Genomic DNA, 10,715 nt, shown 5'->3' on the forward strand with positions numbered 1-10,715 from the left:
ACACTGACACTCATACATACGCACACACACATTCATACACACACACACACACAGACAGACACTGATTACATACAAACACATACAAACTGACAAACATACCTACATATATCTACATAAACACTCATACACAGACACTCATATACGTGTGCACACATGCATACTCGGAAACACACATACACATGTGTTCAAACACACAAATGTACTCATAGTATTCATATACACTCTTGAACACACTCATGTGCACACACCTATATACATACTCATAGAGACTCACACTTATACACTGACACTCATACATATTCACATACACACACACTCACACACACATTCATAAACACACAATACACCCATACTCAAACACACACACACATACACGTACACACCCCTACACACACACTTGTATACATGTACACACATACATACATGCCCATGAACACACACATACACATAAATTCAAACACACATACATACTCCCACACACCCACACACTCATACACTCTTTAGACACACTCATATGCACACATCCATATACATACTCAAACACACACACTCACACTCATCCACTGACATGTATACACACACTCATACATACCCATAAACAAACACATATAAGGTATACTCAGACACATATACATGCACACACACATTCACACACACACACATTCTTATACACACATGTGCATGCACACACACCACACACCATTCATTCTTGGTCAGAACCTACCCAAACACATAACGGAGTGCTATGTAGCCACTAAAATGTATGTTCCCCTGGGTAGCAATGGCTTAGCAATCAACCCAAGGCTGTGTCTTGCATCTTGGTCTGTGGGTATTAAACCAGCCGTGTCTCCTGTTCGTGCTTGGGAACTCTCTGAGGGGACCTGTCTGCTTGGAGCTTTGAAGGGCTTTCCACCCCATGCCCAGCCCAGCATGATGGAGTGACACTGTCCCTGGGAAGGAAGTGAGCTGGGTACCAACTCCCAGTTCCTCACAGATCTCTGTCCTGGGTGCAGTGGACTATCCTCTGGACCACAGTAGCCTCCGGCAACTGGTCTTGGAGAACTACCTTCAGAGGGAACGCGGAAAAGAACTACAGGACACCATGTCAGAGAAGGGGGACGAGATAAGGCTTAAGAAGAAGGTGACAGTCTGAGCTGCGTGGGTGGCTCTATTCCACACTATAAATAAATGTTTTCTTGCTGAGCCCAGGGCCTTTGCATGTGCTGTGCTGAGGAACTCTTGAGGGCTGCAAACCAGCTTTGCAGTGAGGTAAGGGGTGAGAAGCGTGGGTCCCAAAAGTGGCCTGAGGTCTGTGTGGCTCCTGATAACCCTGAGAATGGGACCAGCACTCCCCCCAAACCCCCACAACTGACAAGATCTGCCAGGTGGAACAGGGCAATTTTGGGGGTGGAAGACTCCAGGGTCTACCGGAAGAGGCAGGCACTGAGCAGGAACCAGGGTCTTGGAAGCAGAGAGCCTGTTTGACTGCATGTACTTTGGGGATGTGTGTCCCCGTAGAACTGAGCTGGGTCACGCAGGCCTTGTTGCCTCTCTCCAGAGCCTAGGTATCTGGGGTCCCCAGCCTCAGTGTCTCTGGAAGAGTCCCTGGAGGACACTCCCAGAACCACAGGTAGAGTATGGGTAGTCCAGAGTTTGGGGGTTCTTATCCTTCAGGACCCACTCCCCTGAACCCCAGCTTCCTTCAAGGGGCCCCACAGGGACCTCATCAGTTGCAGGGCTGGGTGTGAGGGTGTGGGTTTCTTCTCTCTCTCAGACAGGGCCTTGCTATATAGCCCAGGCTAGCCTTAGATGTCACTATGCTTGGTCCTAGTGATTCTCTTGAACTTGGTTTTCTGTTTTTTAGTTTATCTATGGGGACTCAGCGCTAAGCTTATGGAAAGTCAGGTCAAGGGAGCCAGGAACTGCCACCGCTAGAGTGTTTTGTTTTTATTCAGTATCTTATTATGTAGCCCAGGCTGGCCTGAAACTCACTATGTAAACCAGGCTAAGTCTAGAACTCACAGAGATCCATCTACCTTTTTTCCTACCTTCAAAGGCTAGGTCCAGAAAGCAGACAGAGCTGAGGGAAGGAAGGTCACCTTGGGACAGTGACAGATCTGGCCACTCCTGGATGAAGTCCGTAGACTTCCTGGAATTGGCTCTCTAGACCGGGCTAGCCTCGAACTCAGAAATCCACCTGCCTCTGCCTCCCAAGTGCTGGTGTATGCCACTAGGTGGTGCCTGTTTGTTATTCAAACTGAGATCCCTGCAGCCTTCACAGAACCCAAATACTCTGTGACTTTGGCTACTTAGAGCCAATGAGCCAATGGCCACCACCACAACTAGATCCAAGACTTCCTGTTTATTTGCACACAGCCCTGGGATGGTCTACACCTGCAAGCTGGGGCTGGAGATGGAGAGAGAGCCGTAGGTCACCTGAGGCTCAGGGCTCAGTCCTTCTCTTCCCCGTGAGTGATGATGTGGACCAAATTCTTATAATCAAGATTGCCGGTGACGTCAGGGGGAAAGGCTGCGAACATCTGGTCGATCTGCGAGCAAGAATTACGGGGTACAGAGATGCTGAGAATGTCAGGGGGCAGAGTAGGCCTGAGATCATGGGAAGGATGCTAGTGCCCCAAGCCAGGCCTGTCCCTGTGATTGCTGTCACTAGGGCTTGAGGCCGGAGGGAAGGCAGCAGGCCTAAAGGTTACCTCTCCCTGAGAACTAAGCCCAGGCTGTGTCCTGGCTCGGCTCCTGTGCTCACAGACTCTTGTACCTTTACCGTCCCTACCTTTACTCACCAGGGTGATCTGAGGTCCCCTAGACTGGCCCGCAACCCCCAGATGCCCAGCAGGGGAAATTGGAGATCCAGCTGTAGAGAGAGCTGCTAAGCAGGCCGCCCTCAGGTGCGAAAGGGGCTGGTGGGGACTGTGGCTGAGTGCAGTCATATGACCGGTTGTGTTCTAATGGCCAGAGAGGTCATATTCTTGGAGGGAAATCAGATATCAGGGTAGCTTATTTTACATGCAATTCTCCTGTCTAAAAGTATCGGGTGAAGCTGGATGTTGTGGCATATGCCTTTAATCTCAGCACTTTAGAGGCAAAGGCAGGCGGATTTCTGTGAGTTAGAATCTAGCCTGGTCTACAGAGTGAGTTCCAGGACAGCCAGGGCACAGAGAAACCTTGTTGGAAGAAGCAGGCATAATGGTATTTGTGATCCTAGCATGAGTTTCAGGCCAGCCAGGGCTGTGTAGTGAGACCCTGCCTTAAAAGGCAAATGGTTCTGAATGGTTGCTCCTCCCACTTTCCTCTCCCCTGTTGATCTTGCAGCTATGAGGTTTGAACCCAGAGTTGTATGCATGTCAGGTGAGTGTTCTAGCTCTGGGCTACAGCCCCTGGCTTGTTAAGTTTTTATTTTGTGACAGGACTTATGAAGTTTCCCAGGTTGGCTTTGAACTCACTCTGTAGCCTGTGCTGGTCTTAGACCTGCAATCCTCCTGCCCTAGCTTCTCTAGTATATGGGATTGGCAGGCTTGAGTCGTGAGACCTGGCTGGCTTGAATTTGTAACCACCAAAAGACACTGTGTCCCGGTCCTGTGGTGGCAGTGTGCACTATGAGTGCCATCAAGTGGCACGGGGCAGCAGATCTCCTCCTCACCCCGCCTTGACAGACAGGGAGACTGAGGTACAGTGAAGTTAAAGTCTAAAGTCCCATGAGTGAGGGGTTGATGGCTGGTGCTCATGGGGGATGGGCAGTAGAGCGAGACAGAGCATCTGTAAAAGGGGTCTGGGCGGTGGGGACACTGGGGACCCTGTACCTCCTCTTTGGAGAACCTCTCTGCTTGTGTGGTCAGCATCTCCCGGACACTGTAGGAAAGGAGAGAGCAGGTGCTGGAGACAGATGTAGGGGGGTGGAAAGTGGGGACCCCTCTCTCTCAGAACCCACTCACTAGTCAGCCTTCAGTGACCCTTTGCCTTCAGGATCAAACACCTTGAACGCGTTGAGAATGGTCTCCTCAGGGTCAGCCCCTGCAAGAGAAGATAGGCCCACCTGTCTACTGGAACCTGAGTTGCTGAGGCCACAGGAAGTGGACCCAGGTCCCCCTGAGCCAGAGGGGCTGGGGCAAGGCTGCTTCCCTCAGAGGGAGACCTGGATTTTGAAAGAGGGCTGAGAGTTCGCTCAACTAGAGGGCTTGCTGTTCTGGAAAAGGACCAGTACCCACATGACAGCTCCCAGTAATGTCACCTTCTCTGCCCTTCATGGGCACTGCACGCATGTGCTATGCACACACGTGTGCACATAATAGAAATTAAAGCTTAAAGAGGAGGCTGAGGAGCCAACAGGAAGTCCAATGCAAGAGAGGCCTCACTCTGGGACTTTGTGGGCTGTGGGGAGGAGTCTCAAGCAAGTTGGCTTTCTGTCTCTGAACTCACCAAGACTTGTGGGTCAGAGTAGAGCCAGCTCCTCAGATGCTCTGAAATGTCAGCACCTGGAGTACATTAGCCTAAGACTAGGTAAAGAAGTGGAAACAGGCCCCTGTTGGAGCAGGGCCCATGCTGAAGTAGCATCCCTTGATGGTACAGTGTCCCTTGCTAGAGCAGCGCCCCCTGCTGGAGGAGCATGCCCTCCTGCCTAGCTGAAGCAACAGCCCTGATTTCTTTTATACTATTTTTCTGTTCTCTCTGTGTGGGTCTTTTACCTGCATGTATGTCTTTGCACTAAATGTGTGTCTGGTGTCCAGAGAGAGCATTAGATCTCCTGGAACTGGAGTTAACAGATGGTTATGAGACACCATGTAGGTGCTAGGAATCGAACCTTGGACCTTTGGAAAAGTAGCCAGCGCTCTTACCACTGAGCCGTCTCTCCAGCTCTCCCATGCTAGCTTTCAATGGGTCCTTGTTCAATGGGAACTACCCACCTTTTGCCTATGTCTCTTCTAGGGCTTAATTCATGCCCAGCGGTGAAGCGGTAGTATCTCTCTCATCTCTCTCTCTCTCTCCTCTCTCTCTCTTTCTCTCTCTCTCTCTTTCTCTCTCATACACACAAGCTCACCTTTAAGCTTCTCCCCGAACATCGTGAGGAACACGGTGAAGTTAATTGGACCTGGGGCTTCTTTGATCATTTCGTCAATCTCTTCATTCTTTACGTTCACGCGTCCTGGTGGGAGACCCAGAGACCCAGAGCTGGGAGCAGGCAGCTGCCGCCCTTTTTGATCCTGCTTCTAGGAAGCTGGTAACCTTCAGGAACAGCGTGTGTGTGTGTGTGTGTGTGTGTGTGTGTGTGTGTGTGTGTGAGAGAGAGAGAGAGAGAGAGAGAGAGAGACAGACAGACAGACAGACAGACAGACAGACGGACAGACAGACCCACCCAGGACAGATGTTCCCAGCAGTGTTTTCTAGCCAGATGTGGTAGTGACTGTCTAATCCCCGCACTGGAGAAGATCAGAAGTGCAAAGTTCTCCTGGGCTACATATTTTGAACTTGAGGCTAGCCTGGGCTACATGAGACCTGAGCTCATCAGATAAAGTGTCTTCAGGCCTGAAACCTTTAACGCAAGTAAGAAAAGCTTTTGTTGCAGTGCCGTTCTGAGATGGACCTGTGAGCCATGCAGGCAGAGAGCTCATCCCCTGTCTCCGAGGGAGCTCTTTTTGTCAGGCCTGCTGCCGCCCACGTCTCCACAGCATCCTATTCCTGCTTTCTCTCCTTCCACAGCACAGACTAGACAGAGATGACCCCTTCCTTCTCAAGACTGTGTTTTTAAAATGAGGAGCTACGTTAGTCACAGAGGTGAACAGCCCCCAGAGCTGTCCGTGGCAGCTCTGAGTCCCGAGGCTAGGAGCGGGTGGTGCTGGAAGCCAGGCTCACACTGCTGAGATGTTAAATAAACCCAAGTCCCAGATGGGATGACCCCAATAACTTGAAAGGCAGCGATCTGGAAGGATTTCAAGGATGGAGACCGAAGTGTTGACCAGAGTGTACCCTTCTGGGTAATTCTGTTTTCTCCCTTTTTCTTTTCCTAGTAATTTGAGTTTTCTATTTATGAGCCAGGAATGTGTTTTTTTTTTTTAATCCTCTCCTGCCCCCTCCCCTGGATTGAAAGGAAGGGAGAAAGGTTAGAAAGGCCACTGGAGTTGTTCCAGAGGGCCAGTGGCAGCTGAGCCACTTCAGCAGATGACAGATGGGCTCTTGGCCTCCTTTGATGCCCACCCCCCTCCACCCCTTTTCCTGGTGTGGGGTAGTGGTCAGGGCCACATACCTAGGGCAGCAAATGTGTCCCTTAGGTCATTCTTGTCAATGAAGCCGTCTCTGTTCTGGTCCATGATCGTGAAGGCCTGTGGGGAGGGTCACTGCTCAGCTGAGACAGGGCAGGGACAAGAGGTTCAGCTGGGGAGGGGAGGGGACATGGCACGAGTAAAACCTGGTGACCTGCAGGAGGTGGCTTTCCTGCCTTTTGAGTTAGTAGGGACAGAGATCACTCTCTTAGAACCTGCCTACATGTGCCTCTGTGACTGCAGCTGTCCGCCCCTTCTCCCAAGGGCCAGGTGAGAGGGAGGGCCTCACAACGCTGCAGGGACAGGACTCTGAGCCTGTCCTCTTTGACTGTAGCCAGTGGCTTCACTTTGCCACCTTAGTTAGGCACCTGCTGTAAGGCACAGCCCCACTGTTGAGGGCAACAGGTAGAACCCTACTCAGTTGCCTGAGGCTGCCGTACCCTTCCCGGGTGGAAAGGGAATTCTTTGTAGCTAATACACAGGGACACAACAGTGACGGACACGGATGGATGCTGGGCTGCCCAGTCCAGTGCACCAGGAACTGAGGCAAGAAAGGAGAATCAGGAAGGGTCCTAGGAGCCAGAGGCTGGATTTGGTCCCGCTATCCTTCCTAGTCCCGCTCTTCTTCCTCTGTGGTTCATCTTTTTGCCTGCCCTCCGCCCCCAAGCACGGGAGGAACTGAGGCACCCTCTACATCGGCAACCAAAGTGATAGTGGGACATCCCTGAGCAGAGATTGCCAGTGGGTGACTGTGGCTACCCAGTGCCTACGCTGCTCTGTGTGGTCCTGGAAAATCCCCGCATTTCAATAAGGGGTGTGCTTTCATGGATAATCCACACAAGTTACTATGACCAAGTGTTTCTTTGGGGGTTCACACACGATTTGGATATGTCTGGGCATGCAGATCATTTCTCTGGTTGGGTGTCCTTATGTCCGGGGAGGGGGACCCTGCCACACTCACCTCTTTGAACTCCTGGATCTGGGTCTGCTCAAACATGGAGAACACATTGGAGCTTCCGCCCTCCAGCCGCTTCTTGGCTTTCTTTGGAGCCTGGAGAGGAAACAGCTGTTAGACACTGCTGAACCTTTGGACCAGGCCCTGGGCCAGGCTCTGTCACCTGGGCAGTGTGTCTCTGATGCCCAGACAACACGAGACGATACCCAAAACATTCAAACATTGTCTAATGCTCTCCTCTGCTCCACCAAGGAAACAGAGGTACAGGAGGCTCAGAGAGGGTGAGTCACTTTTCTAGGTCACACAGCCACAGAAATACAATATACTCTGTGCCCCTAGCCGCTGTCTCTAACTAGCAGCTGGGGGATACTTGTTCTGAGAGGCAGACACAAATATTTCGAGAAGAACCTTTTGCATTTTCAACTTCAAAAGATAGAACCAGAAAAACTCTTCCTGGCTCCCTGAATGGGGAAAAAATTTACAATTTTATCCTTAAAAGCTCTCGGTCTCGTTTGGCAAGCTCTGGGAGTTACTGATTTCTTGAGATCAGGAAGTAGGCACCCCCCAACCCCATTTTTCCTTGATTTTTGCAAGTTCTTGGGGAGCTGCTGTTTGCCGGTCCTTAGGGAAGCTGACTGGGGTCCCTCTGAAGGCACAAGGTACTTGTCCATCCAGGGATAGGGGACTCTTAAGAGAGCATCCCTCCTCCTCCATGGGGTCCTTGGCCTGGGGGAGGTGTCTCTCTACTGCCCACCCTGCATCTTCCCTCCAGGGTCCACTGACGACTCACCATGGTGTGTGAGGCTGGCTGCTGCCTCTGGAGAATCCAAGGAGCCTGCTGGCCTGCCCCTGCTGTGGAACAATAAATACCTCTTCCCTGGGGTTAAAAATAACCCCATGACCACTTTTGGCAGTTGTAGGTGAGGCGGAGGCCACCTAAGCCCCCCCACCCCATGCCGTTCTTCTGAAGTAAGAGCCCGCTCAAAGACGGCCACCGCCTGGGTGGACACGTGAGACCCGAACATGCCTTCAAGGTTAAAGAGACAGTGCCTGGGGCCTGGCCTGGGAAGGATGCTGCGTGTGCCCTGCCCAGCCATTGTCTAATGTGTGTGCTCTGCCCCACCATTGTCTGATGGGGAAGAGTAACCCAGAAGGTGGGGGAGGAGGAGGAGAAGGAGGAGTAAGAGAAGGAAGAGGAAGAGTAGGGAGAGGAGGAAGAGAAGGGAGAAGAAGAAGAGGAAGAGGAGGGAGAGGAGGAGGAAAAAGAGGGAGAGGAGGGAAGAAGAGGAGGAAAAGGAGGAAGGGGAGGAAGAGAAGGAAGAAGAGTAGGGAGAGGAGGAAGAGGAAGAGAAGATGAAGAAGAGGAAGAGGAGGGAGAGGAAGAGGAGGAAGAGGAGGAGGAGGAGGAAGAGGAAGATGAGGAAGAGAAGGAAGAAGAGTAGGGACTAGAAGAGGAGAAGGAAGAAGAGGGAGAGGAGGCAGAAGAGGAGGAAGAGAAGAGGAAGAGGATGAAGAGGAGGGAGAGGAGGAGGAGGGAGAGGAAGAGGAGGAAGAGGAGGGAGAGGAGGAAGAAGAGGAGGAAGAACAGGAAGAGGAGGAGGAAGAGGAGGAGGAAGAAGCCTGGGCTTTGGCTCTGCATCCAGGCACCCTTGCACCTCAGGGCCTTTGCACCTTCGAATCTCGGCGGGCAGCCTCTGGCACACTCCCATCTTTGCTCAAATGTCACCCACCCTTGTCCCCTGCCTCTGCTTCTCAGCCTTGTGTCCCCGCTGAGCCACACAGGGACAGCCAGCTCCCGAGGGGTGGGCTCTTCTCGCTCACCTCTCCCTGTCTCATCTCCTCCTTTGAACACCAAACCTTGGCCGCTGCCACTTGGTGACCGACTGGAGAAATGATAAACGCTTCATTCTCAAGTCTCCAGCCACCCCATGGGAGCAAGGTCACCTTAGCAGTTGGGTCCCTATCTCACAGATATGAAAAGAACGAGGCTCAGGGAGATAGGCCAGCTGCTGGAGACAGTGGTGGGGTAGCCTCTGACTCCCAAGTGCTGGGAAGACCAGAGTATGTCATTACAGCGAGTCCTTTTCTTTTTGAGCCAGAGTCTCATGTAGCCCAGGCTGACCTTGAACTTGATATGTAGCTGAGGATAGCCTCACCATGACGAATACAAATAAAGGAAACAGTTAATTCCTCCATTTTTCATGTAGCCCAGGCTGGCTTTGAACTCATTATGTAGTTGGAACTGACTTTGGATGTCTGATCCCCCACTCCTCTTGAGTGCTGGGATGATAAGGATGAGATCCAGGCGACCTTCAGGAGGTGACTGTTAGTCGTTCTTCCTCAGATCAGGATGCTCTCGATCTGTGGATCACTAACCTTGGCTACTATTAGAGGAAGGTAGGTGACACACACCCGTTATCCCAATACCCACGACACTGAGGCTAGAGGATCAGGAGTTCATGGTCATCCTTGGCTACATAGTGAGTTGAAGGCTAGCCTGGGCTACATGACAGTCAACAAAACAAACAAAAAACCAATCAACCAGCTAAACAAAACCCCATTCCCTGGCTTCTGAAGATTGTGTTGAGGCACATGTGACTTGCCAAGTGCCATGTGGTGGGTGAGAAACGAGGTGACCCACAATGGTTGTGGGAGGCTGGAGATTGAGGTTAGAGGTGTTATGAGTCTGGGCCCACAGAGGCGACCTGTCCCCACGGTCCACTGGTCCACTGTGCTGTGTGAGGAACTGGTTTATGTTGCTTTGTAGGAAACATTTGGTGTAAAAACCCAAGGGCCTTAGAACTGGAGCCCCTGTGGACCTCTGTGACCTCTGCTGGCTCCTGCTCCTCCTGGTACCCACAGACATGGCTAACTGTCCCTTGAGCCGTTGGGCTCAGTGAAGGAGACCAGAGGATTCTGGGAACATAGTGGCCCACCTAGGGCTGCAGACTCAAGGTTTCTGTACTCCCAGTCAGAGGCCAGGTCCTGCAGGGAGGATGCTGGGAAGACCTGGAGTGGATCCATGAAGGCCCAGGGATGGGACTCAGGGCTCTTCTCACGGTACATGGGGTTAGGGGGGCACAGGGGCTGACAGTGCTCTGTCCCTAGGCCCTTAGCAGACACCCATCCTGGGACTTCAAGCTCTTGTGCTTGTGAGATTTCTGCAGCCTAGAGCTTTGCGAGAACCAGCCCGGAGTACCACTAAGCAGAGACTCGGGAGCCCCGAGTGGAACCGTCAGAGCTTCCAGAACAATTGAGAACAAAGCGAGTGGATCGCTTTCCCATGCTGTTACAAAAATACGACAGTAAACCCGGCGGCTCAGAGCGGCCAAGCTTGCTACCTGGCAGAGCTGGCGGTCAGAAATAGAAATCGGACAGAGAGCTGCGTCCGCTGTGGATGTGGAGACAATCCTTTCCTTTGCCCCTTCCAGCTCCTGGCAGCTGCCAGCATTCCTGGGCTCACATCCCCGTCCGTGAAGCCTCTGCCT

The 10,715-nt window shown here is 52.0% G+C and overlaps 2 protein-coding genes across 2 annotated transcripts in view; one reads left to right on the forward strand and one right to left on the reverse strand.

The window, feature by feature from the left end:
• Positions 1-1,153, forward strand: part of Ccdc63 (coiled-coil domain containing 63) — a 25,551-nt gene extending 24,398 nt beyond the window's left edge. Inside the window, exon 10 of the mRNA XM_028765961.1 lies at positions 1,014-1,153. Within this exon, the coding sequence (XP_028621794.1) occupies positions 1,014-1,153 (140 nt within the window). The remainder of the gene's footprint in view (positions 1-1,013) is intronic.
• Positions 1,154-2,343: 1,190 nt separating this feature from the next.
• Positions 2,344-8,052, reverse strand: Myl2 (myosin light chain 2). Its single transcript, XM_028765981.1, has 7 exons — positions 8,018-8,052; positions 7,234-7,323; positions 6,257-6,332; positions 5,054-5,158; positions 3,951-4,029; positions 3,819-3,867; positions 2,344-2,549 (listed from the first exon to the last, which is right to left on the reverse strand). Exons 1-7 carry the CDS (start codon positions 8,018-8,020, stop codon positions 2,451-2,453), a joined length of 501 nt encoding a protein of 166 aa, XP_028621814.1. The 5' UTR covers positions 8,021-8,052; the 3' UTR covers positions 2,344-2,450.
• Between the last annotated feature and the right edge of the window lie 2,663 nt (positions 8,053-10,715).

The sequence above is a fragment of the Grammomys surdaster genome, unplaced genomic scaffold (assembly GCF_004785775.1).
Source record: "Grammomys surdaster isolate TR1022 unplaced genomic scaffold, NIH_TR_1.0 166, whole genome shotgun sequence".
In the NCBI taxonomy this organism is placed as follows: Eukaryota; Metazoa; Chordata; class Mammalia; order Rodentia; family Muridae; genus Grammomys; species Grammomys surdaster.